Source organism: Myotis yumanensis, unplaced genomic scaffold (assembly GCF_028538775.1).
Source record: "Myotis yumanensis isolate MYYU_CA2020_CCGP unplaced genomic scaffold, mMyoYum1.0.hap1 SCAF_5, whole genome shotgun sequence".
Classification (NCBI taxonomy): Eukaryota; Metazoa; Chordata; class Mammalia; order Chiroptera; family Vespertilionidae; genus Myotis; species Myotis yumanensis.
The window spans coordinates 84898919-84915632 of NW_027223756.1; the positions used below are offsets into that span (position 1 = coordinate 84898919).

The 16714-nt window shown below is 45.3% G+C and overlaps 1 protein-coding gene across 1 annotated transcript in view; it reads left to right on the forward strand.

Annotated features, from left to right (window-relative positions):
- The first annotated feature begins 952 nt into the window (after positions 1-952).
- The window catches only part of LOC139010990 (zinc finger protein 709-like), a 29732-nt gene continuing 13970 nt past the window's right edge, over positions 953-16714 (forward strand). Inside the window, 1 exon segment of the mRNA XM_070416132.1 lies at positions 953-1053. Within this exon segment, the coding sequence (XP_070272233.1) occupies positions 1051-1053 (3 nt within the window). The 5' untranslated portion in view covers positions 953-1050.

The window sequence follows — 16714 nt, forward strand, 5'->3', positions numbered from 1 at the left end:
ATGCAAGGAATGTAAAAAAGCCTTCACTTGTAACAAAATCCTTTAATTACATTTGAGAGTGCACACTGGAGAGAAACCGTATACATGTGAAGAATGTGGGAAAGCCTATATTGATCCCTCCTCTTTTCAAAGGCATAAGAAGACTCATTGAGTAAAACCTAGTAAATGTAAATTGTGTGAGAAAGATTTTAGTGTGGCCACATCTTTACATGTGAAAACTCCCACTGAAAGAAAAAAAAAGTTAACCTGATAAGACTCGGGTAATTTATATATACGGTCTAGAAAACTTTTAAAGAGTTATTAAAATTGTAAATAACTGTACTTACCAAGTTTAAGTGTGTTATGGGAATATGGATTGTCCCTTGATCAATGTGTGGATTAGGGTGCCAACTGCCCAGTCAAAAATCTTTGCATAACTCAAACCAGTCCTCCACGTGGTTTTCCCACCCACAGATGGAAACTACAGCCTCCCTTTAAAAACAAGGGTCTGAGCTGCTGCTTATAAGGGAACACATGCAGTTCAAACGTCTCTTGTTGCCCTGACTGGTGTGGCTCATTGGTTAGAGTGCTGGCCAGGAACGGAGAGGTGGTGGGTTCGATTCCTGGTCAAGGGCACCAACCTGGGTTGCAGGCTCTATCCCTGGCCTCGGTTTCCCATGTGTCTCTTTCACATGTCTGTCTGTCTGTCTGTCTCTTTCCCCTCCGCTCCGTCGTCCCCCTACCCCGCTCCCGCCCCCTTCCTTTCCCTAAAATGAATAAACACTTAAAAAGAAGAACAAACCGTCCCTGAAGACCAGTTCTCACCCCCAGGCCAGAGCTGGTTCCCCGAGTTGTCGCTAGGAAATGCGGGAGGCGGGTCTTTGTGAACTGTCCAATCAGAAGCGCAGAAGCAACACCCAGCCAACCGTGTGGACGCTCCTGGGTCACGTGTCTCCTGCGCGGCTGACGCTAACGGCCCAGGTGTGTCTGCGTCAGCTCCAGTCCCACTGTGACCTAAGCCGCCAGCGGTAGCTGAAGGGGCGTTGCCGGGGGGACCCTAGAAGCTGGGAAATGGTGAGTGTGTGGGACTGGTGTCCCCGAACTGGGACGAGTGGCCGGCCCGGCCTCCAGTGGTCAGGTTCGGAGTCTGCAGATGAGCCCCCATCCTCCCCCCCGGGGTCGGGGGTAGGGGGTGAGGGGTGGGAGGCGGGTCGGCCCTCCGTCTCCTCGGCCCGTGGGTGGGGGCAGAGCTGGCAGGCGAGGCCGGGCGTCCGGTCCGGTCACTGCCAGCGGCGGCGTCGGCCCCTGAGCCTCTCCGTGCCCGCCCCTCTGAGTCTCCCACAGGGAGGGTCATCAGGGGACAGTCGTGACTCCGTGGTTTCCTGCGTGGGAGGAGGTGTGGTCCGTGGGCTTCCAGGTCCTTCCTTCCTTTGCAGGGGGACCCGTTTTCTCCTGAGTTTTCCCAATGTTTAGGGAGCGGGGGGGGGGGGTCTCAAACCCACAACCCTGGACCCTGTACCACCGCAATCTGACAAGAATTGCCCAAATTTCCAAGTCCCTCTATTCCCAAACGCCAATTCCCCTTTCTGATTCAAGAATCATAATCAACTACTTGTCCTTCGGGGTGCATTTCAAACGGACCCATATTTTACTTATTTTTTTTTATAGTTGAGCAATGTGATTATTTTCAGTTTTTTTATTAATCTTTATTGTTGAAAGTATTACATATGTCCACCTCTTCCCCCATTATTTCCCTCCAGCCCGCCCCGCCCCAGGCCCTCACCGCCCTGTTGTCTGTGCCCATGGGTTATGCATATATGCACACAAGTTCTCTGGTTGGTCACTTCCCACCGCCCACCTTCCCTCCCTTCCCTCCGAGATTCTGCATTCTGTGCTATGTAGACCCATATTGTAATTTTCATTTGCCCAAGGGATGGCTGTTTTAATGGAGCTTATTTTTTGTTTGTGGATATTTTACATGAGAGAAATGTACCGGAACTACATTGTATAAAATCCTTTTGCCAGACCTCCCAGAATCTTTCCTAGGCATGGAACATCTTTTTTTTTTTTTTTTTTGGCAATCCAATACATACGAGGTTTCTTGTTCAGTCAGCAAAGTGCCTTACAATTTTCTTGTTTTTAGTTGAATTTATTGAGGTGATATTAGTTAATAAAACTGTACAGGTTTTAGATACATAGTTCTACAATACATTATCTGTGTATTGTATTGTGTGTTTACCATCCCAAGTCAAGTCTCCTTCCATCATCAGCTTTACAATTTTCATCCCTTTTCTTGAAGACTGGGTTTTAGTGTTTTTGCCAGATTGTTCCAACTGGCGTTGTGTCATTGAACACATATAGGATAGTCCAGAGCAGCTCCATTTGGGAGAGCCTATTGTCACTGACCCAAACTAAGGTCCCCTTGAGCCTGCAAAGGGAAGTACATGAAGGCTCAGCTTGTTTTTTCTGGGGAGCCTCCCCCTGCAGGTGTCCTACCTGCTCACACCCACCATGGAAGGAGCCTCTATAGCCTGGAGAGCTGAGGGTGCAGGTACACCTGGGGGAGGAGTGTGAAGCTCCTTCTGAGGTTTTAGTTGTGCTTCCCCTTGGCCTGTTTCTAGGCATATTGGTTGGAGTTTTGCATCCCTAGTGTGGGTGCACTCAGAGTGTCATTTGTGCACGTTGAGGAAGTCTGTGAAAGTCAAGAGTGTGTGTCCTGGGTTAGGGATTGTGACTTTGGGAGTTCATTTGGGTTAGAACCCGATACTGAATCCAGCTGAGCACTTCCTCACTGTGAGCTGAAGCCTGAGAGAGGGAGCAATTCCATTATTCCCCGGGGAGAGGAGGGTTAGGAGCTCCCAGACTTCACTCCTGGGGCTGCTCAGGTGTCCCTCCCCACCTTCCCCAGGGACTGGCCCACTCCAGGGGTTCTGTCTCAACCTGGAGAGTCTGGGATGTGGAACCTTCTGAAAGTGGCTCTCCTTCTGTCCTGTGGGAAGCAGGCTGCTCATCTGAGCTGATTCCAGTACTTGTTTCTTTTGGTCCTTTATCAACTGAATAGTGTAGCCTTTGACTCTAGTTTCCCTGAGCACTTGGCAAATTTATTCTCTATGTGGGAAATATGATTTTTGGTTTCTTAGGATTAAACATGTAAGTTGATTGAGAGAGAGATGATGTTGGTAAGGCAAGTAAATAGTGGAACTAAATAGAATTTTTGTTCCCTTTAAGCAAGAGAACCTGTTGATATGAGATAAATGTACTTAACCTCATAGATCCATTTTTCATTTTTACATCCATGTTTGTTTGTGGGTATTCATGTCCCTAAAGAACATCCTATCTAATAAAAGAGAAACATGGTAATTAGCCATACATCTGCTACCCTTCCCATTGGCTAATCAGGGTGATATGCAAATTAACTGCCAGCCAAGATGGCGGCCGGCAGCCAGGCAGCTTGAAGCGAACAGGGAGGCTTGCTTGCTCCATTGACTGCAGACTCCAACGTTCCCCGCCTGACTTGCCGGCCTCTCAGCTGCAACTCTAAGCAACTATGTTGCAACTATAGAAGCTAAACAAAATCCCAGAAACCTGCTTTATTCAGTCGGGCTTCAGCCAGCCGGACCGCAACATTGTATCAAATACAGAAGGTAAACAAAGGCCAGAAACCTGCTTTCAGCAGCGGAGGCCTAAGAGCTAAAGCTGGCCCAGAATAAAAAAGAAAAAAAGGAGCGGTTGGGAGCTTCAGTCACACGCTAGCCTGAAAACGGCCCTCAGCTCCTCACCCAGGCTGGCCAGGCACCCCAGTGGAGACCCCCACCCTGATCCAGGACACCCTTCAGGGCAAACCAGCCGGCCTCCACCCATGCACCGGGCCTCTATTCTATATAGTAAAAGGGTAATATGCCTCCCAGCACTGGGATCAGCGGAGCCGTGAGGCCTCCCGGCACCAGGATCAGCGTGACAGCGGGCAGCACCCAAACCCCCTGATCGCCCTGCGGCTCTGTGTGTGACAGGGGTCAGGCCACAACCTCCCTATTTGCACTGCTCTGTTCGTGACGGGGGGAGCTCCTCAACCCCCTGATTGGCCCTGCTCTGTGTGTGACAGGGTGCGGCGCCCCAACCCCCTGATCGGCCCTGCTCTGTGGGTGATAGAGGGCGGCACCCCAACCTCCCCCCCCAAATGGGCCCTGCTCTGTGTGTGACGGGGGTAGAGCCATAACCTCCCCATCGGCCCTGCCCTGAGTGTGACAGTGGCAGTGTCCCAACCCCCTGATCCGCCCTGCTCTGTGTGTGACAGGGGGCGGTGCCCCAACTCCCCTATTGGCCCTCCTCTGTGAGTGACAGGGGGGAGCTCCTCAACCCCCTGATCGGCTCTGCTCTGTGCATGACAGGGGGGAGCTCCTCAACCCCCTGATTGGCCCTGCTCTGTGTGTGACAGGGTATGGAGCCCCAACCCCCTGATCTGCCCTGCTCTGTGTGTGACAGGGGGCGGTGCCCCAACTCCCCTATTGGCCCTACTCTGTGAGTGACAGGGGGGAGCTCCTCAACCCTCTGATCGGCCCTGCTCTGTGCGTGACACGGGGGAGCTCCTCAACCCCCTGATTGGCCCTGCTCTGTGCGTGACAGGGGGGTGGCGCCGCAACTTCCTTATCGACCCTGCCTTGAGTGTGCCAGGGGGCGGTGTCCCAACCCCCCAATCGGCCGTACCCTGAGCGTGACTAGGGGTGGCATCGCAACCTCCCGATCCGCCCTGCTCTGTGCATGACAGGGGGCGGCGCCCCACCTCCCCAATCGGTCCTGCTCTGAGCCCGACCAGGGGCTGCACCTAGGGATTGGGCCTGCCCTCTGCCACCCGGGAGCAGGCCTAAGCCAGCAGGTCGTTATCTCCTGAGGGATCCCAGACTGGGAGAGGGCACAGGATGGGCTGAGGGACCCCCCCCCAGTGCACAAATTTTTGTGCACCGGGCCTCTAGTCTATAATAATAAAAGCATAATATGCTAATTAGACCGGACGACAGACATTCTGGATGAAGCTGAGGCTGCAAGGGAAGCCTGTGTCCCTAGTGCCAGAGGGAAGTTGGTGCTGGTAGCCAGGGGAAGGAAGGCCTACTCTTGCACAAATTTTGTGCATTGGGCCTCTAGTTGAAATTTAAAAGGCTAAAGTAATTGATGTGGCACAACTAAGTCATTATTTCAATTGATGTAAGGAAAAGTAATCAAAGTTTATCTTTAAAATTCCTACTACCTTTTGGAGCGTAACTGAAATCCCTAATGCATTATAATATGCTATTTATTCCTCAAGTAACACCTGTGTGAGATATAGAGAAGGGACAAACTAGGATGCAACTTGTCCTTTTAGTTGGCAAGAATTTTGAAATTTTTTATTTTGTGTGGTATATACTTTTTATAATTGTTTATGTTTAAAGGGATCAAATCCTGACAGTACTTTACTATGTGCAAAAGTTAAAATTAAAGGACTGCTAGATGGTAAAACATGGTGTAAATAAATTTCTGAGTTTATCTTAAATTTGTAAGATAGGAAAATCTAACTAAGAAGACCCACTGCTCACATATCCTGGTCCTGTAGCAATGTTACTGCAGCCACCCTCAAATACACAGTTTTGATCATTTCTTGGACTTTCTGTTAGTGTTTCTTTATATATAAACAAGTCATTGCAAATATTTATTTTTCTTACCCATGTTTGTCCTTATAATGAGCAGTCAGACTCCACATTGTTTGGTATTTGCTGAGAGCTTAAGCCTCCCCCTCCCTCTTTCCTTGTCCACTCCGGGACAGGCTGATGCAAAAAGTCCAGGGCTCCTTCCTCTGACACTGGCTTCAGATTCCAACCACACAAGCCCCTGTTTGTGTGCAAAATTCTTCTTTGCTTGAGCAACTTTAGTCAGGCTCCTGAATTTTCTCCTAGGCCTATCTTTGCACTTTGTTGTAAAACTCCGTTTAACAGGAACCTTGCTAAGTCAGGTGATCCAGAATCCCCCATCCTCCTATCTGACGACCCTCCATGTCTGATAAGGTTCCTCCTCCATCATCAGGTGATGTCTGATCCCCCTGGCCCAGAGGTGGGCACACTTTTTGACTCGAGGGCCACAATGGGTTCTTAAACTGGACTGGAGGGCCGGAACAAAAGCATGGATGGAGTGTTTGTGTGAACTAATATAAATTCAAAGTAAACATCATTACATAAAAGGGTATGGTTTTTTTTTTTTTTTTTTTTTTTTTAGTTTTATTCTAACGGCTGGATCCGGCCTGCGGGCTGTAGTTTGCCCACGGCTGCCCTGGCCTGTCTATAGTAAGAATCCTGTTTGGTCAGTTTAGCAGTAATCTTCTAACATCTGATTCTTAGTAATTTTCCATTCACTGATCTCCTACCTGCCCTTAGGCCCTGAATTCCCACTTGCCTATGCTGTTCTCAGATTTGAGCCCAGTCTTATTTCTCACCTACTAAGAAATCCTACCACAGTTGTCTCTGTACCTATTGAAATGGTTTTGAATACAATGTGCCTTACCATCATTGAGAAGTGCCACTGAATCTTTTTTTCTTTAACATTTCCAGCCACAATAAAATCCCAGGCTAGGCTCTTTTCCTTGCTCTCTGAAGCTTTTTCACAGCTTCTTGAGTAGCCTGCCCTGTCCTCTCAAAGACCTCTATTGTGTAAGTCAAGCTGTATCCTGCCTTCTCCAGGTGTGTGTGTGTGTGTGTGTTTTGGGGGGAGGCACACCAGCATTAATCTCAGCATGGGAACCACGCCTCTGCAGGTGACCATAACAGTTGGCTATGTGAGCAGCATGTCCCCACATGACCACTACTTTGGTCTGTCTCCTCTTGCTTTGACTTGCTCACCTGCTCTTCTGTGAGCTGTGCCCTGTGTGGCATTGCTGAGACTACCAAACCTCAGTTTGGTGAGCTGCCAACCAGAATATGCAGTTTTGAGAATTTCTAGGCATTTGGGAGCAGGAGTATGGGATTAGGGCCCTCCTTACAGTGGTCCTGGCTTGATGTCTCTACTGGGATTTATCTGTGTCAGAGTGAAGCTGTGACAGAGGCTGGGTTGGCACCAACATACCCCAGGGATCTGGGTAAAAGAGGGTAAACAAAACAGTGCAGATGGCCCTATCTAGTTGTCACTTGTGAAAGAGCAGTTAGTTATTCAACACAGAAAGAAGAGGGGGCAAAGGCAGCCAGTAGGTGGCTGGTTGTGTCCACATCCCTGATATCAGAGGGCTCCCCAGGACCCTTAAGTACCCCTGTTGTGCTCCCCCTTCTGCACGAAGATCCTGGCCTTTGGGATTAAGGGGACAACACCCAGGGCACCCTTGTGGCACAACCAAGTCATTATTTCAAGTAAGTTCAGGGTCCTTAAACTCTATAAAATAATTATCATAGGGAAGCTCCTAACCTAATGGTAGTGTTTTGAGGCCCTCTGGAGGGAAAAAATATATAAAGACCAGGGTAGAGAGGACACATTCCCTGAAATATATTTAGAGACCAAAAAAAACCCAACAAAAACAAACAAACAAACAGGCAAGGACAAGAGGCAGGGAACAAGAAAAAAAAAAATACTGAAACAGAGATCCATAATTTGATCCAATTGAAAATCTAAAATATACTGAAAGAATCACACAACAAAAAAGATCAAGAGGCACTGTTTAGTTTGGGGGCCTCTACAGCATAGGTTTTGAATAATTTTGCCACCTGCTGTAATATACAAATTCTCATGCAATCAGTACTAGGTCTCAAATTAGTTACATAGGGATCACACTACATGTAAACAAGGTGCCATTGATAATGTTAGTGGGGTCACTAAATGCAAATAGGGGACAAATGGGCATGTCTCACCTAACCATCTTAGAACACATCTCTTGCCTAAGTTATCCTTGGTCATAGCACCCATTGTCATTAGGGAGCCCATAGTGAACAGGAAAACTCCAAACCAATGGTTCATCTATACCAGCGGTTCTCAACCTGTGGGTCACGACCCCTTTGGAGGTCGAACGACCCTTTCACAGGGGTCGCCTAAGACCATCGGAAAACACATATATAATTACATACTGTTTTTGTGATTAATCACTATGCTTTAATTATGTTCAGTTTGTAACATTGAACTTGGGGTCACCACAACATGAGGTATTAAGGGGCCTCAGCATTAGGAAGGTTGAGAACCGCTGATCTATACTAATAAAAGCCTAGATGGCATCAAGCCCTCAAGCGAGACTGTTGTCATAAGATGGCCGTGTGCACAGCGGAGGTGGGGCCTGGCGGCCACTCCGTACAGTGAAACCTGGGGGTTCCATGGCTCTGCGCAGCTCGGAGGAGGGCTGGTCCCAGTGTCTCCGCCACCTCGTGTAGGGGAGGCAGGTCCCAGCAGAGGAGGCGGGTTTCGGCAGGGGAAGGCAGTTGTGGGCTTGATCCCCAGTAGGGGGTGTGCAGGAGGAGGCAGCCTATCAATGATTCTCATCATTGATGTTTCTCTCTCCCTCTCTCTTCCTCTCTGAAATCAATAAAAATATATGTTAAAAAACCCCACAAAAACAGTTCCTGAAAAAAAAAATTGGGCCTTGAAAGACTGAAACAATCATATAAAACTTATTAGTGAAGAAGTGATTATTCCCAGTGATTATTTCTTACAACAGCTGAATTCGGCTTGTTCTTAAACCTGGGAAGAATGAATAATACCTCACAGTGGATTATCACAACCTGGAGGCTGTGTTTATACCAAATAAGGCCCTAGACCCAGAAACCTTTTATTTCTGATATTATTAACTTGAATCTGTTCTCTTTTTTTCTTAGTCTAGCTAAAGGTTTGTCAATTTGGTTTATAGTTTCAAATAACCAATTTTTATTTTCTTTGAGTAATTAATTTTATTTTGTACTTTTATATATTTTTATGTTACTAATTAGCATCTTTTCATTTCAGTTTGAAATCCTAGTAGCATTTCTTATAAAGCAGGTCTGTGGTGATGAGCTCCCTCATCTTAGATTTGTTTGCAAAAGTCTTTCTCTTTTACTCATTTCTGAGGGACAGCTTTGCTATGTACAGTGTTCTTTGTTTTATTTTTTTGCCCATCCAAACACTTTGCTTTATTGCCTTTTTTTCTGCGCCCTCCCCAGCTTTATTGAGGTATAATTGACAAGTAAAACTGTAAGATTATGTGTACATAGTGGTAAATTCATAATCATTGTACAGTGTTCTTGGTTGGTACTACTTTCGATGTTTGGAGTATATCATGCCACCCTCTCATGTCCTCAGTTTTCTGCTTAGAAATCCGTAAAAATGGAGGTTCCCTTGTAAATGATGTGTCACTTTCCCCATCCTACTCTCAAAATTCTCTTTGTCTTTGATTTTGGGTAATTTGCTTATAATACACCTTGGTGGGGTCTTTTTTTTTTTTATTATTCAATCTGTTCCAGGATCTTTGAGTTTTATGTATTTGGATGTCCATCTCTCTCACAACATTTGGGAACGTTTCCGCCATTATTTATTTAGGTAAGCTTTTTACCCATCACTCTCTCTCCTCTGGGATTTTTATAATGTGCATATTATTTCTTTTTCTGGTGTCACCTAATCATGTAAGCTTTCGTCATTCCTTTTGATTTTATTTTTTATCTTCTAACTGAATAATCTCCTTTTTTGGAAATCAATTATAGAGATTTACTCAAGGGTCTTAGAGTTTGCAAACTGGGAACATAATCAGGCAGAAACCCTGGTGGTGTTTAAACTCCAAATATTTGAGTGTTTTTCCATGTCTTTCTGGTATTAGTTTCTAGATGAATGCCTTTGTGGTCTGAGAGCATATTTTGTATGATTTCTATACTTTCAGATGTGTTACTGTGTCATGTCCCAGAATGTGTTATGTCCTCATGAATTTTCAATGTGAACTTGAAAAGAATGTGTATTCAGCTGTTGTTTGATTAAGTATTAAATTTTTCAATCAAATCCAGTTGTTTGATGCCACTCTTCAATTCAACTGTTGCTTTTCTAGTCTGACCAGTTGTGGCTCAGTGGTTGAGCATCAACCCAGTCACGAAGAGGTTGCTGGTTCGATTCCCGGTCAAGGCACATGCCTGGGTTGCTGGCTGATCGAGGGTTCTATTTCTTCTCCCCCTTTCCCTTTTCCTTCCTCTCTCTCTAAAATATCAGTTTAGACAGAACCTAGACACAGAACCTAGAGACAGAACCTAGAGACAGAACCTAGAGACAGAACCTAGCGAGAGAACCTGGCTGAAGAACCTAGAGACAGGACTTGGCTGGAGATCCGAAACAGAACCTAGAGACAGAACCTAGAGCGAGACAGAACCTAGAAACAGAACCTAGCAAGAGAACCTGGCTGAAGAACCTAGAGACAGAACCTAGAGACAGGACTTGGCTGGAGATCCTAGACAGAACCTAGAAACAGAACCTAGCGAGAGAACCTGGCTGAAGAACCTATGGACAGAACCTAGAGACAGAACCTAGTGAGAGAACATGGCAAAAGATCCTGGACAGAACTTGGCTACAGAACTTGGCTGGAGAACCTAGACAGAACATGGCAGGAGAACCTGACTAGAACCTGGCGACAGAACCTGACTGGAGATCCAGGCTAGAACCTGGCTGGAGAACCTAGCGAGAGAACCAGGAGGGAGAACCCAACCATGCTGATCAACTGAATGCTGCCTTTGAGTCCTTCCTTCTTCGCTGACTCCGTCCACACCTTTGGGGACCCCTGGACCCGCTGGGGTTGGACCCCAGCAATATTTCCCAACATGTTTGGAGTCCTCAGAAGAGTGGTTGTGTGATCTTGCTCCCTGGCATATGTCATCAGTTTGGCTCAAATAAACTCTTATAAAAAATTCTCTTTAAAAAAAAAATAAATAAAATATCAGTTTAAAAAAATAAGTATATTTTAAAAAGAACTCAACTATGGCTTTTCTGGTTGTAGTTGTAATTATTAATAGAGAGCTGTTTAAGTCTTAAGTATAATAATGGACTCATCTGTTTCTCTTTGCAGTTCTATCCATTTTTCCCTGGTGTATTTTGCCACTATACCAGGGGTGGGCAAACTTTTTGACTCAAGGGCCACAATGGGTTCTTAAACTGGACCGGAGGGCCGGAACAAAAGCATGGTTGGATGGAGTGTTTGTGTGAACTAATATAAATTCAAAGTAAACATCATTACATAAAAGGGTACGGTCTTTTTTTTTTTTTTTTAGTTTTATTCATTTCAAACGGGCTGGATCCGGCCCGCGGGCCGTAGTTTGCCCACGGCTGATCTACACTAATAAAAGAGAAACATGCAAATTGGTGTCACTCCGCTATGCCCACCAGCCAATCAGGATGGGTATGCAAATTAACCCAACAAAGATGGTGATTAATTTGCATATGCAGGTGCGGAGTGAAGACTGAAGACAGTGTAGAAGGAAGCCAAGCGCTGCAGAAGGGAGCGAAGTGGTGGAGAAGGGAGGGAGCTGAGGCAGCGGACACGGGAGTGGAGCCAAGGCAGTGGACACAGGAGCAGAGTCGAGGCAGTGGACACGGGAGCGGAGTCGAGGCAGCGGACATGAGAGGGAGCGAGGCAGCAGAGAAGGGAGCAAAGTCTGCCGAGGCAGGCTTCGCTCCCTTCTCTGCTTTGCTCTGGCGGCAGGAAGCTCTATTCTTGCAGGAATAGGCCTGAGGAAGCCCTATTCTTGCAGGAATCTTCCTGCAACGGGCCTCTAGTATATAGATAAAAGGCTAATATGCAAAGTGTCCCCTTGGGATTTTGACCGGGAGACCAGGGGTTTGATCATTCGCTATGATGTGTGCTGACCACCAGGGGGAGGCACGAAATGAAGGGAGGCCCCGGCCTCCCTTGCCTTTGTATATTTTAAGGGGTGCAGTGTATAGAATGTGCATTATAATCTCAATAAAGTTCATATAAATAAATAAATGCATTAAGAACTTTGCAGTTCACCCTAGCTGGTTTGGCTCAGTGGATAGAGCGTCAGCCTGCAGAATGAAGGTCCTGGATTCGATTTCAGTCAAGGGCACATGCCCGGGTTGTGGGCTCAATCCCCAGTAGGGGGCATGCAGGAGGCAGCTGATCATTGATGTTTTTCTCTCTCTCTCCATCTCCCTTCCTCTCTGAAATCAATAAAAATATATTTAAAAATAAATAAATAAAATCAATAAATTGAAAAAAAGAATTTGCAATCCAATCTCTTAGGCATATATGGGTTTCCAGATTAATTAATACCTCACATTTTTCATGTGTGCCATGAGAATGTTTAATCCACTCTCTAAGCAAATTTTCAAGTATTCAATTTGGTATATTTATTCCAAATCATCACATTGTAACGTTTAAATATAGATAATTATATTTGTTAATTATACCTCAATATAGCTGGAGGGCGGGAATGAATTTCCAAGTGCATCCCTAATTTATATAATGATTTATTGTCTGTCTTATATCACTGAAAATGGGAATTAATTGCCTTAAGGATATTATATTTGTATTAAACAAAAATGTTGAACTTCTACAGCTGAAAGTTAAACATAATAAAGGGTTCATTGGGCCATTGCTAGCAAGAAAAGACCAGGTCCTGGGGCCTGAAATCTGAGCTACCAGCAGCATGACTAAGTAAGAAGACAGTAGTCCAATGTCCTGGAGTTGTTGAGCATTTTTATAGATAGTGGGGAGAGAGATGTAAGCCGTTCTGAAAGAATTTATCTTAGCTATAGACAAGGGGTGGGAGAAGCCAAGTGGGGCCAGTGGTGGGATATGTGCAGAATCAACAAGGGAAAAGTGTTGGCACTTGTGGATTGGCTGTGGGCAGTAGATTGGAAAGTGCGTGTGGCCCTAGCCAGTTTGGCTCAGTGGATAGATTGTCGGCCTGCGGACTGAAAGGTCCTGGGTTTGATTCCAGTCAAGGGCACGTGCCCTGGCTTCCCGCTCGATTCCCAGGAGGGGGCGTGCAGGAGACAGCCAGTCAATGATTCTCTCATCATTGATGTTTCTGTCTCTCCCTCTCTAAAATCAATAAAAAAATATATTTAACACCTTCATATCTTAAAAAAAGAAAAGTGCATGTGTAAAAAGGAAGTGGAGAGGCTCCTGGGTTAGATGGAGCATGGCTGTTCTCTCTTTTGGAAAGTAGTGGAAATAGCCAGGTGGAAGTTATCTGAAGTTGCAACTGACATAAAGAATGTGAGCAGTTTTTGTCAGAGCTGGTCCCCAGCTATTAACAGATTGTTCTCTTTCTTTCTATAGTCACTGTAATTTTGTTTTTTTTACATTTTAAAGTTTTCTAGGAACAGGCAAAAACTGATCTGAATTAAATTTCCTTCTAGTGTGAAATATACATCTAAGAATGTAATGAACACGTTTCGCACCCTGTGGTTAGGGCCACCCAGGCTGGGGCTCCAGGATTCCAACTTCCCACCAGAGCCCAATGCTCTGGGATTCTTTCTCTTAAGGATAGAATGACTGTGGGTGGGCAGGGGTTGGGAAGCATCAGAGATTGAAACAGAGCCAGACTCTATTACAGATAGTGAGGTCACATTGTGTCCATGTTTCTAAACTAGGGTCTCAGTGGCCTGACAGCCTTGCACCAAGCCCCCGACCTCTGGACGTAAGACACTGTTCCAGTGTGGCCTGGCCTGCCTGCCCTCATGTTCCTTCATTTGGAAACTGAATCAGGAATTCTCTGTGCACGCCTGTGCCCCTGTGTTCACAAAGAGCTGGGCGAACACAGTAGAGTCAGCTCCATGGTCAAACGTGCCAAGAAGAGGCTGGGTTGGCTGAATGAACCCCGCCTCATCCCTTCTGGTGTCAATCAGGCAGGGGTGGGGTTATGTATGGATTTCTATTCAATCAGAAGCTCCGCTGAAACAGGTGGGTGGGCCGACGCACCGCATAGGTAAGGACATTCCATCCACGCTCCTGGCTAGCTGGTGACCACTTAGCCACAATTCATGGCCTGTGGAGGCTCTTCCCCAGTCTGTGCGGTGCTGTGGTCTGTGCTGGTCACGGGAATCATGTCAGGACTCAGGAAACCTAGAAATGGTGAGTGTGCGGGGCCAGGGGCTGGTGTGCAATCAGGGACGAGGGGCTGGCTGGAACTGGCTGTGGCGGAAACGGGCCTTCTGGCGGTCAAGTCCAGGATCTGCAGCTGGAGTCCCCTGCAGAATTCAGCGTGGGGACTGGGCAGGCAGCCGGACCGAATGTACTGTTTACTTCTCTTTCCGGAAAGCTCTGAGCCCCCAGCCTCACATCTCCCCAGACGTTGCCGTGGCACAGGGAGGGTCATCGGAGGACAATCGTGACTCAGTCTCGGGGTTTGTGCATGAGAGGTTTGTGGGGACCCTGATTTCCCTTTTTCCTCAGGGAATGCCCATTTTCTCCCGAGTTCTCATTTTTGTGTGAAACAGGGTCTCAAATCCAAAACCTTGTCCCCTGGACCTGTCTCCACCTAGGCTGGCAATAAGTCTCCAAATTTCCAGTTTCTTCCAGGCACTTCCAAGACCAACTCTCCCCATTTGAGTCACAGCCTCATTATCAACTGCTTGTCCTCTGGGGTACATTTCAAAAAGACTATTTTATTTTTATTTATTTATTTATTTTTTTTAAATATATTTTATTGATTTTTTACAGAGAGGAAGGGAGAGAGATAGGGAGTTAGAAACATCGATGAGAGAGAAACATCGACCAGCTGCCTCCTGCACATCTCCCACTGGGGATGTGCCCGCAACCCAGGTACATGCCCTTGACCGGAATCGAACCTGGGACCTTTCAGTCCCCAGGCCGACGCTCTATCCACTGAGCCAAACCGGTTTCGGCCAAAAAGACTATTTTAATTGTTTATCTCTCTTTTTACAGAGTAATGGAATGCTCTTTTTTTTTAATTAAAAAATTGAGTTAGAGATAGAAGAAGGGAGAGAGAGAGAGGGAGAGGGAGAAAGATGGATTTTGTTGCTCCACTCATTCGTGCACCCATCGTTTGCACATGCTGGAAGCAACCGACGGAATTCTCTTTTTAAAAGATTTATATTTGTGGATATTTTGCATGAGAAAAACTAGAAAGCTAGGGGATAGGGAGGATGGGGGGAGGGGGCTGGGGAATACAGCTGGATAAGGGGGTGCAGGCAATGATGATGCCCTTTTTGAGGTTGTGGTGTGGTTCTTTAGGCCTAGACATTTTAAGATCTTATGTTTGAGTTTGCATCCACGTGTAGGTGCACTCAGAGTAATTTGTGCACGTGGAGAAAGGCTATAAAGATCAGGGTTTCTGTCTTGGAGACAAAGGGTTTATGACTGGGGAGTTCATTTGGGCCAGAACCTTAAACTGAATCAGGCTGAGAGTTGCTTCACTGTGAGAATGGAAGCCTGGGGAAGGAGCACTTCCATGCTTACAGGAGAGGGGAGAGTTGTAGAGCTCCCAGAATTCATTCTTGGGGCTGCTCAGGTGTCCCTTTCCACCCACCTCCCCAGGGACTGACCCACTCTAGAGGTTCTGTCTCAATCCAGGAGTGTGTGGACCCCAGGCTTGCGATTATGTTCAAATTTCTGAATGTGGATTTCCTGAACTGTAGGAAAGCAGGCTGCTTATCTGTCTTGATTGCAATATTTGTGTTTCCTTCCTTTAGATTTCTTTCAACAGTGAATATTGCAGCCCTTTAATTCTAGTGTTCAGTAGCATTTGGGCTTTTAATATGTAATTTAAATGAGAAATACCCTGTGCATAAGGAAAGATAATTATGGAACCAAGTAGAATTTTGATTCCCTTTAGCGAGAAAAGTTAAGATGTGAGATGGATGTTTTAAAATTCTCAGGGTTTCTTTTTTTCTGCTTTTTGGTCAGTGTTTGTATGTCCATGTCTCTAGAGAATTTTTACTTTGGAAAGGAAATATCATTCCTAAGGCAGATGATTACCTATTTCAATGGCTATTGGGAAAAACACAATTGTGTTTTTATATTCATTGATATGAAGAAAACACCTCAAAATTTATGGAAGTCTAAATTTTCTAATTCATTTCAGAGCTTAATTCCAAACCCCTTAGGCATTATAATACATTTTGATTCCTGAAAATATCCCCTGTGTGCAATATAGTGAGGGACAGACTAGACTGATCATAACGCATCTTGTCCTTTTTATCAGAAAGGGATTTGATGCTGAACACAAAATATAGTGTATAGATGAAGTGTTACAAAATTGCACACTTGGAACCTGTATAAGTTTGTTAACCAGTGTCACAAATAAATTCAATAAAAAAGAAAAAAAGAAAGGAAAAGGATTTGAAAATATTTGATGGCTTTCAGTTTTATATCCATTAATGTTTAAAGCATTAACTCTTGGAATGGTATTCTGTATTTAAAATTAATTCTAAAAAGCAAAAATAATGATTAAACATAGTGAAATATGATATATATAAATTTCTTTTTTTTTGTTTAATAGTGCATTGGAAGGTTAATTAAATTCCTCATATAAGAAACTAACATAAGAAGACACCTTGCCATATATCCTGCTACACTCCTGTGTTCTTACTCTAGCTATTCTCAGTCAGTTTTAATCACTTCTAGATTATTCTGTTAATTTTTTAATTAAAAAAATTTAAAATTACAGCTCACATTCAATATTATTTTGTATTAGTTTCAGGTGTACAGCATAATAGTTAATCATATACTTTGCAAAATATTCCCCCTAATATTCCTAGTACCCACCTGCTACCATACATTGTTGTTATGATATTACTGACTGTTTAC